Here is a 16,746-nt window from a genome sequence, read left to right on the forward strand (position 1 = left end):
ACTGCACAACATGGCCTACCAAACAAACAGACATCAATTTAAATTAAGTGAAAACAGTTGTTTCCCTACTTTTCCACTATTTCAGTCACAATATTAAAATGTCTCAATGATGCAAGACACAACTAGTTAAGATAAATTGCAAAAACTGAGTTTCAGATCCTCAGAAGTGCCTGCAGCAGAATTTGATGAAGCCTACAGTCAGAAGTTAAACCACAGTGAATATAGAAGGCAAAAGAGAGTTTCCAAGAGATGGTAGATTTAACTACACAAACAAGGTCTCTTCAAACAAGACAACCTTTGTCTGTAAATATTGAGCGATTTCAACTTCAGAGAAAGGATGAGGAAAACTTAAACCTAGGATGTCTGCTTGACAGAAGTGACATGGAGTGTTGATTTATAGAACTTGTTCTACTACCCAGAAAGGTCATAGTGATCATATTAGTTAGTTAAAAGAATAAAACCATAAATTTTTTAAAAGTTCATAAGTTTGAGTTTTTTGCTAACAATATCAAAGTTGATTTTAGTTAGAAATGAAAACCCCAAAAAAATCAATTATCAAGCCAAATGTCCATCTAGCCATTGTGCTTTTTGTTTTTAAGTATCTATGGCTAAAACTTGGCATAGCTTGAGAAGATACCCTCTGGCATATAAAGAGTTAAGTGACATAGGGTAAGGTGAATCATTTCATGAATTAGACCTTTAAAGTAGGTCAGATAAAACAGTTGTTGATCACCTCCACTGATTATTAACCTCCTCTGGAGATTATTTTAAGGGCAGCTGAGGTAATTATCTTACACAATGATGTCTGAAGGATCACAGGCATCCATGGCACCAAAGATACCAGAATGGGCTCAGGTAATAGTGTGAAGATATAACTCCCCTGCAGAAGAAAAAGGAAAGCCAAGATAGCTCCCTCAAGGTTTATGATTTGAAATTCTGTCTTCTGCTAGCGCTAGAGCAAATAGCAGTCCTGAAATCAAGAATTCAGTGAGTCCAAAAATCTCTCCCTGTTCCCTTGCATAAATAATTAATTCATCGAAGGAACATGAGAACAGCCATAGATGGTAATACCAAAGATTCACCTATGAAAGGGTCCTGTCCGCAACAAGGAAAGTAGTGCCAATAATGTGGGAATAAATTTACAAATAAGGCAAATATACAGTTACATTTCTCCTGGCATACTTTCCCAGCTTCCAGCATTCTGCAGCCAAAATAAAGATGGTATCTCTTCTCTGAAACAGGCAATATCTCTTTTGTTTGCTCTTGGGTTTGTACCTTGTTTCTTGAAGGTGAGAGAAGCAGAGTCTGTTGCAACTCTCTAAAAGGAGAAGACGACCTTTCCTACTCAGCCTGGCCCTGGGAAACAGGTGTCCAGAGGTGGAAGGGAGCAAGGGCAAGGGTATCTGCAACAAGCGAGGTGCCTGCATTGCATGCAGAGACCACTGAGAGGGGCAGACAAAAGCAGGGCCACAGAGGTGTTGGGTCCCTCATCACGGATACTAGAAGGAACAGCACAGAGCTCACAGCAGCTCAGCATCTCATTGAACTGACTGAAAACAAACCAAAGAGGAAGGACCTGCCCCACAGAAGCAGAAGGAAGTAGGTTATAAATAGATTTTATGTACTCTTTCTGACCCAGTCACTTTGAGCATCCTCTATTAAAAAAAAAATCTAGTTTAAATTTCAACAAAATCTTGTTTTATTTTACTTTTTAAATCTTTTTTCTCTTTTAGGGGATCTCATTATATTTCAAAGCTCTAGACATGCCTGCCTAAGAGTTACAGTCAAAACAGGATCTAGGTACAATCCTCAAAGGGGCTTTACTTTCATCTTTTATCATCTTTTCTCAGATGCTTTATCAATTCTTTATCAATAAAGTAAAATCACATAGTGCTGAATGAAAGCACTATAGCAGTCTTAAAGTTTGCCATATCTGTTTCTTTAAAGTCTCAGTACTAATCTTTCATTAACATAGATATTCCATAGAATTAGACTAAATAAATTGAGGAACGGATACGAGAAAGCTGAATAGGAAAGTGTTCTGCATTTTAAGAGTCAGCTAAGTATGCAAATTTTATTATTTAAATTAAAATGTCAGTTCCTTCAAATTATATTAATGATTCCAAGTTCATAATGGAAAAATGTATCAAGGCTGGGGACTGATAAAGAATTCTATAATCTTTCTAATTCACTCTACCAAATGCAATTAAAAGTTATTAGATTTCTAACACTTCAGCCTCTGTATAAACATTATTCTGGTAGAAAATTAAACACTGAACTACAATCTACTTTCATTTTTATGAGAAAAACATATTGAACAAATTTACCCAAACCATCAGAGTACAAGATGTACTGCATTTTAGGAAATTCATTTTCATGCACTGGAGGACTAAAATCCATAGAAACTCACAGCAGCACTACTTCAGTAATGATAAATAAGTGACAGCTGTCATCAAGATAGTGGAATTCAGGAATCACCAATGAGATCTCAGTACGAGTTTGCAGGTTCCATTAATTGTTAATAGAAATCATGCGTATGCTTTTATAACATTTATTCATTAATCTGACAGGTTTGCTATGAATACAGAACAGGGAGAAGTTACACAGAACACATACAGCCCCTATTTACTTTCAAGGTTGCAGTTGAATATCAGCTAGTGAATAATAGAAACCTGCACTGCCAACCATGCCATTTGTTTTCATTTATTTTAGTGACATAAAGTAGGACAAGAAACAATCATCAATTACTAAGTTTCTTCTAGTATTGACTCCAACTGCTTTGGAGTTTTGAAAGAATATCTCACCAGCAGCATATGCAACCAGTGCTATGTGGTCTTTACTGACTGTCTGTGGCTTTTCAAAAACACATATAGGTGTTGGACTTAATTCAAGAAATCCTACATGGTTCAGTGCCCACTTTTCTGAGACAGAAAAATAAGGGTGAAAATTGATTTCTTAAATTGCCGATGTGAATGCCTGCCTTATGTTCTTAGCCACCATGACTTCAAATGCTTTCAGATGTCTTCAATTTCTACATCCTCCTACACCTTAGTAATATAGCATTTTTCCTGTTATAATACATCAGTATACCTTTTAACTTCTTAACAGCCAATAATCTTTATGGGCTGAAATCGCCCATTTTCATGACAAATACTCTGGAGCAGGGAAGATGTCACAGCAGCTGTGGCACTGGCTGAAATGGGGAAGAAAACCTGGCTGACATCGCCCCTTTCCTAACGTTATAGTGCCCCAGGGCACCAGGACTTCCACTGCATGCCAACAAGGTCTTGCTGGATGTATCAGCCCTGTTAAGATAACTGCTTAGTCCAAGTCCAGAGCAAGGTCCTGGTCCCCCAGAGTACCCCTTGTGCAAGTGTTGCTTTGCTCCCAGACTCTTTTGCAGTCACCCAGCTTGATTCATCTGAGATAAAATTAAACCAAGGTGCAGTTCTGGAGCCAATTCATTTCTGGGATCACACCCAAACCGCAGCATGGGAAGGTCTGGATCATGTTTGGTTCTCTGCTCTGTACAGTTACTCCAACATCAGCCCCAGTGGCTTCATGCACTCAAATGTACCAGATAATGCAACCACACATGCCCTCAGCTTCATTATCTTAAAACACACCTCTACTAGGCTACAAAAATGCCCTCACTGTGAACTTAAAAATTAATTAACCCATATACACGATGTCAGGAGGAAACACAGGGCCAATTGCTGTGCTGTGGAGATACAGCCAGTCTGCTCTGAAGGGACAAGGTCTGAGCAGTGTGGACAGAAGCCATCCTGCACCTCTCAGGCATGAAGGCTGGGGATCAGTCCCTGGAACAAATGTGTTCAGCGGCAAAGCTGTACCTATTAAAAAACGTTGCTCCAGATACAGTAGCCCATATCCTCCCACCGCTGCCGGCAATACACAACACTGGTGTTTCCCTAGATCCCAGCAGGAAGGACAGCCTTCTGCTACTGGTACCTTTCTAAGCCAGTCAATAGGAATAGCAGATATGGAAGGCCTTGTTTACAGTTTGATCACCGTTGTACAGCTATAACTATCTCTATATTGTGCATAACAAAAATGGATTTCAATGTGAATATGGCGATTCAATCAATGATTTATTCCTCTTCAAGGCTTGCATCTTTCAGTAACTGGGGTAGATGTACGCAGTGGGGGAATTCAGATTGCATGAAAAAAACCAAATCTGAAATTCCATAACTTTCAAGTGCTCAGCAGCCAAAAAATAATTTCTAAATTTTGTAGGGCAATGCATAGGTAGGTTTTATGACTGTCCTTCAATTAAATGTGAGCTTTAATATGATTTTGGCTTTAGGATATGCAGAGCCTGTCCTCATACAGATATACAACTATCTATATAAAAAACTGCACATATATACATAGAAAGGATGAATACAGCTGCTTTCATTTCACACAGATACAGTGCCTTCCTGATTTTATTTTAGGAAATGAATTATTCTAGTGGTAAAGTAATGGAGACTGAAGGTTACACAAACTGTTATCTATACTGAAGAAATAATGCCAGACTACTTTTTTGTTCTTCCATGGAGTGGTTATTTTCTGATCTCCATAATGCATCTTGGTCATTCACTCAAACCTACAGTGCCATGATGCCAAGGTCAAATTTGCTCATTCTGTAATGTTTAGCCAGCTCGTTAGTACTGGGAAGTCAGAAAAATGAAGTCATGAGCACTCTCTGTTATTCCTCCTGGGGTGACTGGGACGTGACTGTACTTTGAAAAACTGTTCTGAGAAACTGCTGTTCTGATTAACCTTGTGGAACTGTGAGGCCAGAGACATAAGGGAAAGGGCTTCCTGAAAAGATCCAGACTCAGAAAAATATTACTGTTTTTTTCAGGGGTGGGGTGGAGGGAAGGGGGGCGTGTTTGTTTTACTTAGAGAGACAAAACTATGAAACTTACCAAGATCTAGGTAGATGCCTGGAACAAATGAGTTGAGAAAAAACATAAGAATAACGCATCCCAGCACAGTCAGGCATTTGATGAGAAGAATTTTGTCTGTTATTCTGTGCTGTATAAAGGGAGAAAAAAAAAACTGTATTAAAGAAATGCACTCTTATTATTAAAGAGATGCACTCTGTGCATCTATTATGCACAGAGTTCACAAAAGCATGTGTGAAGCGCAAGCTTCTGTCCTGTATTGTATACTCCTTTTCATCGGAAAAGACAGAAATATTTAAATTGAAGCAATTCATGTATACCCAGGAAAACCATGAATATGTGGCCCAGTGTGATCTAAGAGACACAGGTAGCTAACACCTGCTTCATACATTCAGCTGTGTTCAACTGCCCCCATCACAACTGCATTTCAGTGGGAGAAGTAGTGTTGAAACGTAGTTCCTACCACAGAGGACACTCCAGGCACCCTGTGGTTTAGTGACCCTGGACAAAAATCACCCTTTTATGCAGGTATGTTTTGAAAACCTATAACCTAGCCTAGACATCAGATCATTCATGCCTCCTGTACAACTCTCATGGACATGCCGAGCCCATAATCTCTATGCAGCTTCTACACCCTCACGCCCAGCTCCTGCATCCCTGTGCCAATCTCCTCATGATCTCACCCACAGACACATCACTTCCCATCATGATTCTGCATCTCTGCTCTGATCTCACTTTTGCCAGCAACCCAGGGAATCACCTTTTCCCAGCCTAAGTTCCCCTCTCGTTTCCATTCTCTTCCACATATAGTTTAAATCTCTACTAAAGCACAAGCAAGTCTCTGTTCTTTAAAAAGGTTGTCTTTTATGCAATGCCTTGAAAAAGGTGTAAAACATAATCAGAAATCCTGTTGCTTTTCTTCTGTTTTGGTGTGACATATAGGACAGTGATGTCCTAGTCAAGGACTTGAGCTCCCAGACGCAGGCCTGGATTCATCAGTGATGCCAGTGAGGTGGAGAGGATTTGACATTTAGACAATTAAATTTAGGTGAAATTAATCCCGCCACAGAGTTTACACCTCATCAGACCCAGCTTCAGCATAAAGACATAGGTACTGTTATTGTCTGCACAGTGAAGAGAACAGGATTTATCCAAGTTGTTTTTCCCTACTTTACTAAAGCAGGCATGTCACAGACAGTGTAGTAAATTAGACTTGGTATTCAGTACTTTAGCAGGAATATACTCTATCATCATGCATCACGGTTATAAACAACCTATTGATACCTTCTGATTCTTTCTGGCCATAGATTAAGAATTTAAGAAAACACTCCTGAATCATTTATTGATCCTTTAAATGTTATTTTTCTAAGGAACGAAAGTATAAAACCTAACAAAACATGATTCAGTAACCCCATCACACTGAGAATCCAGCCAGCCTGCCTGCCAGCTTTTCTTCTATCGTGACAGTTATTAAATTTGCATTAGATTCAAAGCAGTCTCTCTGTATAAAGGTATGGGTCCACTTGCATGGATACTGAGAAAAACTGCCATCTACTTACTTTTTTCTGGAGTTCCTGAATATTTGTTTCCCAGTTTTTGTCTTCTTGTGAAATTTGCCTGAAAGAAAATGACACCTGCTTTTTTCCAGGGTGAAATTAGAGCTCTACCAAGAGTGTTGGAATAAATCCCTCTCATCACAAATAGACGATCCTTTCCCCTGTATGAAGTAACTCATACCACAAAGAAGTCATGGCCTTCTTATGGCCAACAGCAACATCCCCATGAGTGTTCACTTAAGACTCCACTTCCCTAACATGCTCCACTTGTGTGCAAACACGAACAGTGCCACAGGCTTAGAAGCAGGTAGCCTCCAGAGCACAGACCCCGGTATAGGATCTGGCTATATACAATATGTAGTCCCTTAACAGTTTCAGGGTTTAATGTGTGCCCTGTTGTGATAAAACGGGGGTCATGTGCTAACATTAACAAGTCAGAACACATATATTTTACATTTGCATTTTATAATGAAGTTTTTAAGATCTGAATAACTTCACGGTGTTATCAGCATAGTCAGCCCTCCAGCAAAGAGCCTTGGGGTTTGCAGTTCAGGAGCACTGATGTTAATGTTAATGAATTTTTACATTGCTGTAAATGTACTGTGCTAGAGGAATCCTGATTTTTGAGATTAAAAATACAATTTTTATTTATACTTCAGAAGTGTCTTCTTTAGAGTGCCATAAAGGCTAATAATCTTTTAAAAAGGAGGTGTTTCTAACAGCTTTTTTTATCTTTAAGCAGTAATATGGTCACTCCGTTCAAAGAGCACAGTATCAGCAAAAATTACATAAACAAAAGCCATCTTATTACTAGAAGAGTTTAAGAAATCATATATTTACATGTCCTTGTCCATACTGCCTGTTTAACATGTTTATTAATAAAAAATAATTATTTCAGTTTCATTTTGGTTTAGTCAATTCACTTTCAGAGTATTTATCACTGCTATTCTCAGCCATCAGATTCCATAGTATAACAGGTTTTTTTGCCAGAACATAAACAAAATAAGGTTAGCATTTTTGTTATTCCTAGTTTATAAAAACTCTTTCTTTTCTATACATAAACACTTAATTACACCTACAGTCAGGTTCACACTGAAGATTTGATTGTGAAATAATTTTAAAGCTGGTGATACCTTTTTCAAACTCAACAGTTCACTAAAGAACACTTGAACTTTTCAGTAAAAAAAAAATTATAGCTTTTACCTACACTGAAGCCACTATTGCAAGGAAAGATCTTATCATGTATTTGTGATCTTTTTAAACAAAAAACTACCTGAAATTTCTAGGCCTTGAAATTTGGGTCATATGGACATATATTTTCCAGGCCTTACACATCAGTTTTGTCCTCAAATACTTTGTGTTTTACTGAGGCTGAGGGTGGCTCTTCATACCTGCCCCAACATCCATCTGATCAAGAGACAACTAAGAATATAGGTCCTGTCCCAGAGAAGATCCCTGAAAACCTTCACTTTCACCTCTGCCTAAAATTACCAGAGGTGAGTCCTTGGCTCACTGACCAAACAGAAATATTACCCCTGACATTAACAAAGCCACTCTATCATTCCTGGCTGTAGGCTGAGATGAGCAGGAGCTCCCTGCCAGTCCAACAAACTGCCTATGCCTGCAGCTTGTCCCCACCAAAGGTCAGAGCAGGGGAGGTCGAACATGCTGGTCCCCACTCACCTGTGAAACGTCCTCAGCTTCTTCCTCAGGAGCATCTCCAGAGTCAGCACCTTCTGCATCAAGAGGCATTTCACAGCAGTCTCCTCTCTGCTGGCTGGGTTAATGCGCTGTGCAGTCAATCTCCAAACATAGATCTCATGTTTCAGCTCTAAAACGAAAAAGCAAAATCACTTGTCTTAAAGCAGATGTAACGCTTATGAAACCAGAGACACACAAAATATGTGTAACATGCCCTGGACACATAGCTGTTAAAACGATTGGAATGTTTTCCTAACAATTTTCCACTTAGGAAACTTTTTACTATTCATTTTTCAGAGCTGAAGGGAATGAAAAATAAATAGAAACTTTCCAAAATTTTAAATAAATTAATCTCAAAGAACTTTTCCAAAGAAAAAGTACTGTCTTCAAATGCTTGAAAATGCCTTCCACAACCTTTAGTGATAAAATTGTATCACATTCATTTTTCATCAGAAATTAAACTGCTAATATACACTATTTACAGCAAATTATCCTTCACTGTATTCACGATGGACAACATGTTTCCATTCCATGTTCACACAAGTAATTTTATTGATGTAAGGCAAAACTGAAATTTAGTACTGTCTTATGGAATATCATTTAATAACACTCTAAAGGTGTCCTAAGAGGACTTAATTCTTAGGTACCTAACAGCTACCATCACTTACGTGCAGACCTGAATGATATCTGATCCTGTGTAAGTTCAGACAGACTGATTAACACTTGAAATCAGTCTTCAAAATCTTGTCAGGATTTTCAACACTTTTTGTGTTTCAACAGTTTCAACACTTTTTTTTTCCAGTATTGTCAAGGCCTTGGAGAATGACCAAAAGGTGTTTGTTCCTGTTCAGGAAGGACCTTACACTGGGCATGCAAAAAAAAAAAACAAACTTTGCATTTTCCAGGAAATCACTGAAGAAATAGAAGCATAATATCCCTTCAGAAACTGTCTTCAGAAATGCTTCCTGATGAAGCAACAGGATGTTTCCTCACCCTTTTCTGTTCACCTCAAATTCCATGTCGTTGAACATAGTGTGTAAAAAATTCAAGGCCTTGTATCTTAAGATCCCTGTTCAATCAGCAAGTTGTTCTTATCCTAAAAAAGTGGATGAGGAAGCCTTTGCACCTTGTATACAAACTATATGCATTATATATATAAAAAAATAAACTATGCAATAACATAAGAAATTCTTAAATACATTTTGATGTAGGCAGTGATATTAATATTTGCTGCTGCAACTCCCTAGCAGTTCATTGTATCTGCTATCAAAAAGAGTAGTAAACGTGTTTAATTCCTGCTGTTCCTTTGAGACCAAGTATTTATAATGATAATACAGAGTGAATCATGTAAAGATTGACTATAAGACGTAATTAGACTTGACAGAACTCAAACATCAAAGAGAAAAAGTAAGTGTGTCCAGAGCCCGCACTGTTGACACAAAAAAGGGATCTGAACAGCAATTGACTCACATTTTGTATGGTTCATGTCTATAGATGAGCATACGTCACACTGGTAATCTTTGCCTGAGCTTTACAGTGCAAGAGCAGAAATGTAAATTCACACTATCTAACGCCCAGTGACTGTCCCAGGTTATTCAATAACCAGTGTTTAGCTAAAGCTTTTCTTTCAAGAAGGGATTCATACCTCAACCTCAGATACCAAAGAGGTGCAGAATATACCACTTCTTAATATATTTGGTGATTCTTTCTGGGATCAAAGTCTGACAGTAAATTATTTTAAAACATGGATAGGTCATGCTTATCAAAGGATCCGCATGACTTTGTGCAGAGAGCCTATCCTGGTCATCATTTACTTTTCCATCAACATTTGTGACATACACAACTATATCAGCAGTGATTTTCCATTCTCTTCCAGAACATAAGCAAGAAAGTCATAGAGCTTTAGGCCACACCTGATCTTCTGTTCCCCACAGGAAAAAAAAAAACCCAAACACCAAAAAAAGAACCACCACAGAAAAACCCCCACAAACTCTCTTTGAGGGTTAGAGTGGATGGGAGCTGTGAAAAAAACCACACCTTATTTTAAACCACAGAAATGGTGGCATTTTTTCTTTAATAAGATGGCAAGATTAAATTTTAAGTCTCTGAATTGATAAGCACTATTAGTTTCTGAAAGAAACTAGTGACCACATGTTTGGGGTCTGCTTCAGTTCCACACTTTCTGGTCAAAGGAGCAACAAGCTATTTCAATTGGCAACTTCCTCCTCATGACAGCCACCTTGAAACTGGTCTGAAATCGTGAGCTGGGAAATTTTTCTGTCCTATATAGATGAGCTAGACTAGATGGAGAAATGTTGGAACATGGCTTTCTTGCACACTCTCCTGTGCAACTTCCCAGGTAAAATTTTTTTCTTTGAAAAAGTTTCAAAGCCCTCTGGGGTGAGAGAAATATTTCTATGGTCCTACATGCTGCCCTAGCCTGAACAGGAGAGAAACTTATATGTAATTGAAGCAGGCGGAGGGGGAGAACCCACTCAGCAAGTGAATGGTCCTTCCTATACTACTCTGTCATGCAATTTTCAAGTTAATTGGACTGTAGCTTTGAAAGTGTCTCTCATCAAAAGTCCAAGAGAAAGCATGTGGTTTTGTCTTTTTCTCTGGCAAACATTCATGATGTATGATTATCCAGTTTGCTATCCTGTTTTCCGATAGCATGTCTTTGCTGCAACACCTTTTCTGATCATGTCTTTTCATCCTGCCATAGCATTTCCCTTCATCCTTTCCAACTGAAATTTCACCAAGGGTTTTGCTGATGGGGGAAAGTTGAATCTTTCATCACCTAACTGAGATGCAGATCTCCAGCAGGTATTTTCCTACAAAAGATCTTTTATCTTCTCTCCTGCAGAAAGGGGCAGCTAGCATCACTGTATCTGTGCCACAAACAAACCTGCACAAACAAAAGCAGCACGACTTGCATTGCAAATTCCTGTTCCATGTCTGAAGTGCCACGTGGCTAACCTCCAGGTTCAGCAGTGTTGGCCTGGTGCTTTCTGGTCCATGTTAAAAATACGTGTTTTCACATGGCTTTTATCTTGCCTTTATGTACAGCAAGTGCTTGATTGTTCAGTTGTTATTTTTCTAAACATCCCAGACATATGAACATTCAACCTGCTGTGGAGTTTACTTCAGAACAAAAAATCCTTTGAAAATTAGAATAGTCGATACATCTTTTATACTGTGACTCCTCTTGCAGCAATAATTTGTGAAGAGGTTTTCTAGGTCATCCTACAGAATGTTTCTTCTATTCCACTTTCATGCACACTCTTATTGTAATAGCCCATTAGGGCATCAGGTGATGCATATGTATTAGCGGTAGTTTTTGTTCTAAAAGAAATGTAATGCAAGACCCTTGAGGTCAGTGAGAACACTGAACCTGGCCAAAAACCTTTGGGCCTTTCCATAATTCTCCCATCTCAGGTCTGCAAACCCATTTAGGCAGCCACCCTTAGAGTTTGGGAACATCTGATATTTTATGACACACTATGCTACACGTCATGGACAAGGGCTTAATGCAACTGCAAGGTCTTACCAATCACTTTGAAATTATGGCTAGGGCAGCATAAACCCAGCATTTGTCTGCCCCTGAGTGGGAAGGTCTCAGACTCTTTGTCCCCGTGCCCATAAGTTCCTGTCTCCTCCTCAGATGGGATCTAATAGTCATGCTACACCAGCACAAGCTCACTCCATTCATTCATCCAACAAAACCCAACCTGCAGGGTTTTTGCAGGGTTCGCTTTATGGTGGATCAGACTACTGATTTATCCTACCGTTGCTAGGTCTGCATGGCAGTTTATCATTAAAGCAGATAAATTAACATTGAACTGCAGCTGTAGTAGCAGTAGTTGAAGTGGTATAAGCAAGGCAAATTTTAGTATGCAGTAACCTGGAGTAGAAGACAGGAAAGCTGCAGCTCAGTCAGGGAATTCCATTCTGGAATGGAAGACCATTAAAACCTTTGTCAACATGGTACATTCATAAAGCCTACAAGGCACCACGGCAATATACCTAGCATTATAATTTCACAATTTTTTTTTTTAGAAAGTCCATTTCCAACAAGAAAATAATGATTTTTGGCTTAGTTCAAGGATCAAATAAAGGATCAACAAATATGTAAACCCTATGCTACTATTCTGTTCTGGTTTTGTCATTTCTTATATTTTACCATGGAGACTACAGATAAGATGTCCTGGACCCATTGAATTTAATGGAGTTTCAGCTACTGATCTGAGCTGTGCCATTTTAGAAAATATTTTCTGCATTTTATCAAACATTAAGTTTAATTTTAAAATGCATATTCTTTCTGCAATCTGCCAATTAATAGTCAGATTGGTTTTTCTCTAAATCACACACTCCTTCCCACCCAACTGCCAATAACAAAGAAGACGTCCTCAAAAACTGAGTGTAATTAATTCCCAGTCTCAGAATTTGAAGAGGCCAGTCTTGTTAATTGAAGATACTCAGAAGAGCATGACCAATCTTGATGAGATGATAAGAATTATCATAAAATGGCAATTTTAAATTTGCAAGCGCACTAAATACATTAACTACCTTTTTGCAAGCAACACGAGTTTGCGCTGCTGGGCTGTGACTAACGACATGCAAAGCACGTTCCTCTGAAATTTTCTTCTTTCTCCACATACTATTGTAGCTTAACTTTTTCAGTAAAGCGATTATTTTTCTTAGCTAACTTCTCAGAACAAGAATACTTCTGTTTAAATGTTAACTGAAAGAAAATTAAGTACCATGGATTATAGCTTAATCTAGTAATAGTAATAGCTATAAAGTTTAGTAATTATATTATATAATTAATACTCTAAACATTATTAGACACTAAGTAAGTGTCATCTCCATTTAAAAAGCACAGAAACTAAGTCAGAAAGGTGAAACCCACGTATAGAAAGAACTCACCTCAAGGGATATTCCAGCCCAACCACTCTCCTAGGAGACAAGCATAAGACTCTAAATTCTTTATTTGGGCGGGGGGGAGGGAGGCGGGGTGGAAATGCCTGAAATATCCTTGCCTTTATTTCTTTGAATAATACAGTTTATCAGTCATGGATAAAGGTAAGCAGAGGCATAAACATTGGAGGGTCTTCAAAGATGCAACAAAACACAATTTGCCTTATTCAGCTAAATATTTCCCAAGGAATGCAAGAAATCTGCACAATGCTGCATAAAGCAATATAGAACATTTATATAAGCTTTTAAACTCAAAGTCCAACAACTGAGGCCCCACTCAGTCACCTAATGCAGGTTTGGATGCCCGGCATGAGATTGCATCCACGGCACAGGACTTACAGGACTTGCTCAACTCTGCAGCAAAGCAGCTGGAGCACAGGCAGAAAACTGCAAAGCTCAGACAGTGACACACACCTAGGTCACCTCCCAGGAGTTTTCTTCTGGGAAAGCTGAGCAGATAGGCTGTTCAGGAAGCTGCAGAACAGCAAGTATCCTTTTTCTTCAAAATGTAACTGGAATTTTTCCTCACTGTACTCTGTGTTTCCCCCTCTAATTGTAGCTACTGAAAGAATCTACAATGCTACAAGGCTCCCCCTCCATTTTATAAGGAAATAGTGAATTTAATACCTCTATGATGGTCACATAACACTCAGATGGAGTAATGTGCAGATATTAAAGAGGGTTAGATCTCTCATAAGATTTCAGGATGCTTGATAAAGACACACTTAACTCTTCAGTTGTTTTGTCCCTGAACGAGGGATGGGATCTCTTTTAGGTGATATGGGCTCTGTTCTCACCTCTGGGTAAGTCAAACTTAGAGCCACAAAGTTATTTCAGCCCTCATGGTTTTGCCCCTTAGTTTCCTCTACTGCAGTTCCCCATCTTTTAAAAGCAGGATTCTGAGTATATTTAGATTTCATGTTCACTCATTAGCACTTGCCTAATGTGATCACAATACTCTGTTCTGCTACACCAATAATGACACAGGGTCATGGGAAGTAAAGAGCCAAGTATTTTGAGCATCCATTTACCTAAAATTGCAGTGTGGTCTGTTTCAGAAAAATTTCATCAGGTTTGAAATCTAGGAAAATAATTCCCGTTTACTCACTATAAAAAGTTTTAACTCAGACTGCCAGACTTACCCAGGAAAACAAATTTAGCCAATGTTTTCCATTAAAGTACGAACCTCACAATGTAAGAAAACCCTGCTCAATTCACTATCCTCTGCTCAAAAGTGAATAGATCCTTCCAATCATAAAATATTTTACACCAAACATAACTTCTGCTGAGGTCTTTCAATACCGGGGGGGGGGAGGGGGGCAGGGGAAGCAACCAGTTAAAGACTGTATTCCTAAAGTCCTATTAAGGAAAAAAGAATCATGAAAAGATACAGCCTCAGGAGGACAGCTCCCATATCCGAAGACAGTGCCTCATCTAATGCTTTTAATGGGCAAAATGAATGGCAAAATAATGAAGCACACTTCAGACTCACTATATTTTTAGCAACCGGTTTAAATGTAAAAATAGTGGTTAATAAGTTCAGCTCATTTTGATAAATAAAAATGGCAGGAATAATTTAAAATCTGTCAGGGTTACACTTTTATTTGTAACACACTTACAGTGATGATGCCTTGGAGAGGAAGAACAAGTTGAGAGTTTGTGGGTAAAATTTATGGGACAGCCAAATATGGGTGACATTGTTGTGGGTGTTTGCTACAGGCCACCTGATCAAGAAGAGGTAGTTGAAGAGGCCTTCTACAGACAGCTGGAAGCAGCCTCACAATCACAGGCCCTGGTTCTCATGGGGGCCTCAACCACCCTGATATTTGCTGGAAAATCAACACAGCAAGCCATGCACAATCCAGAAGGTTCCTGCAGAGCATGGAGGACAACTTTTTGATGAAAGTGGTGGAGGAGTCAACGAGGTGAGATTTGCTGCTCGACCTTATCCTAACAAACAAGGAAGGGCTGGTTGAGGATGTGAGAGTTGGGGATAGCCTTGGCTGCAGTGACAGTGAGATTGTGGAGTTCAGGATCCTGCGTGGTAGAAGCAGGGCAACAAGTCAGGTTACAACCTTGGACTTCAAGAGGGCCAACTTTGGCTTCTTCAAAGACGTGCTAGGAGAAATCCCATGGGTTAGGGCTCTAGAAGGCAAGGGCGTCCAAGAGAGCTGGACAGTATTCAAGGATCACTTCCTCCAAGCTCAAGATGGGTGCATCCCTAGGAGGAATAGGTCAGGCAGAGGAGCCAGGAGACTGGCATGGATGAGCAAAGACCTTCTAGTGAAACTCAAATGGAAGAGGGAGGTTCACAGTGTATGGAAAAAGGGACCGGCCACTTGGGAGGAATATAGGAGTGCTGTCAGGGTATGCAGAGATGCGACGAGGAAGGCCAAGACCCACTTGGAATTAAATCTGGTGAGGGATGTCAAGGATATCAAGAAGAGCTTCTTTAAATACATCAGCAGTAAAAGGAAGACTGGGGATGCAGTGGGCCCACTGCTGAACAAGGAAGGGGCCCTGGTGATGCAGGATGCAGAGAAGGCTGTTACTGAATGCCGCCTTTGCTTCGGTCTTTACTGCTAAGGCTGGCCCTCGGGCATCCCAGCCCCCAGAGGTGAGAGAAAAAATCTGGAGAAAGGAATACTTCCCCGTGGTTGAGGAAGATTGAGTTAGAGATCACCTAGGCAAACTGGATCCTCACAAACCCGTGGGCCCCAATGGGATGCACCCGCAAGTGCTGAAGGAGCTGGCAAATGTTCTTGCTGAGCCCCTCTCCATCATCTTTGAAAGGTCATGGAGGACAGGAGAGATGCCTGAGGACTGGAGGAAAGCAAATGTCACTCCAATCTTCAAAAAGGGCAGGAAGGAGGACCCAGGAAACTATGGGCCAGTCAGCCTCACCTCCATCCCTGGAAAGGTGATGGAGCAGTTTGTCCTGGAGGTCATCTCCAGGCACGTAGAGGACAAGAAGGTTATCAGAAGTAGTCAACATGGATTCACCAAGGGAAGATCATGCCTGACCAACCTGATAGCCTTCTATGATGGTGTGACTGGATGGGTCAATGAAGGGAGAGCAGTGGATGTTGTCTATCTTGACTTCAGTAAGGCACTCAACACTGTCTCCCATAGCCTCCTCACAGGCAAGCTAAGGAAGTGTGGGGTGCATGAGTGGACGGTGAGATGGACAGAGAACTGGCTGAACAACAGAACTGAGAGAGTCACGATCAATGGAGCAGAGTCTGTTTAGAGGCCCATAAATAATGGTGTCCCCAGGGATCTGTGCTGGGTCCGGTTCTGGTCAACATATTCATCAATGACCAGTATGAAGGGATGGATTGTACCCTCAGCAAGTTTGCTGATGATACCAAGCTGGGAGGAGTGGCTGATACACCAGAAGGCTGTGCTGCCATCCAAAGAGACCTGGACAGGCTGGAGAGCTGGGCCAAGGGGAACCTCATGAAATTCAATAAGAGGAAGTGCAAGGTCCTGCACCTGGGGAGGAACAACCCCAGGCACCAATACGTGTTGGGGGCTGATCTACTGGAAAGCGGCTCTCTTGAGAAGGACCTGGGAGTGCTGGTGCACAGCAGGCT

General features: G+C 40.1%; 1 protein-coding gene across 2 annotated transcripts in view; it reads right to left on the bottom strand.

Moving 5' to 3' along the window:
* OCA2 (OCA2 melanosomal transmembrane protein) overlaps positions 1 to 16,746 on the bottom strand; it is a 158,700-nt gene that overhangs the window by 83,957 nt on the left and 57,997 nt on the right. For both annotated transcript variants that reach the window (XM_075093648.1, XM_075093642.1), the window contains 3 exons: positions 8,153 to 8,300; positions 6,473 to 6,530; positions 4,935 to 5,043 (listed from right to left, as the gene is read on the bottom strand). In XM_075093648.1, coding sequence (XP_074949749.1) covers positions 4,935 to 5,043; positions 6,473 to 6,530; positions 8,153 to 8,300 — 315 coding nt within the window. The remainder of the gene's footprint in view (positions 1 to 4,934; positions 5,044 to 6,472; positions 6,531 to 8,152; positions 8,301 to 16,746) is intronic.

Source organism: Phalacrocorax aristotelis, chromosome 1, assembly GCF_949628215.1.
Source record: "Phalacrocorax aristotelis chromosome 1, bGulAri2.1, whole genome shotgun sequence".
Classification (NCBI taxonomy): domain Eukaryota; kingdom Metazoa; phylum Chordata; class Aves; order Suliformes; family Phalacrocoracidae; genus Phalacrocorax; species Phalacrocorax aristotelis.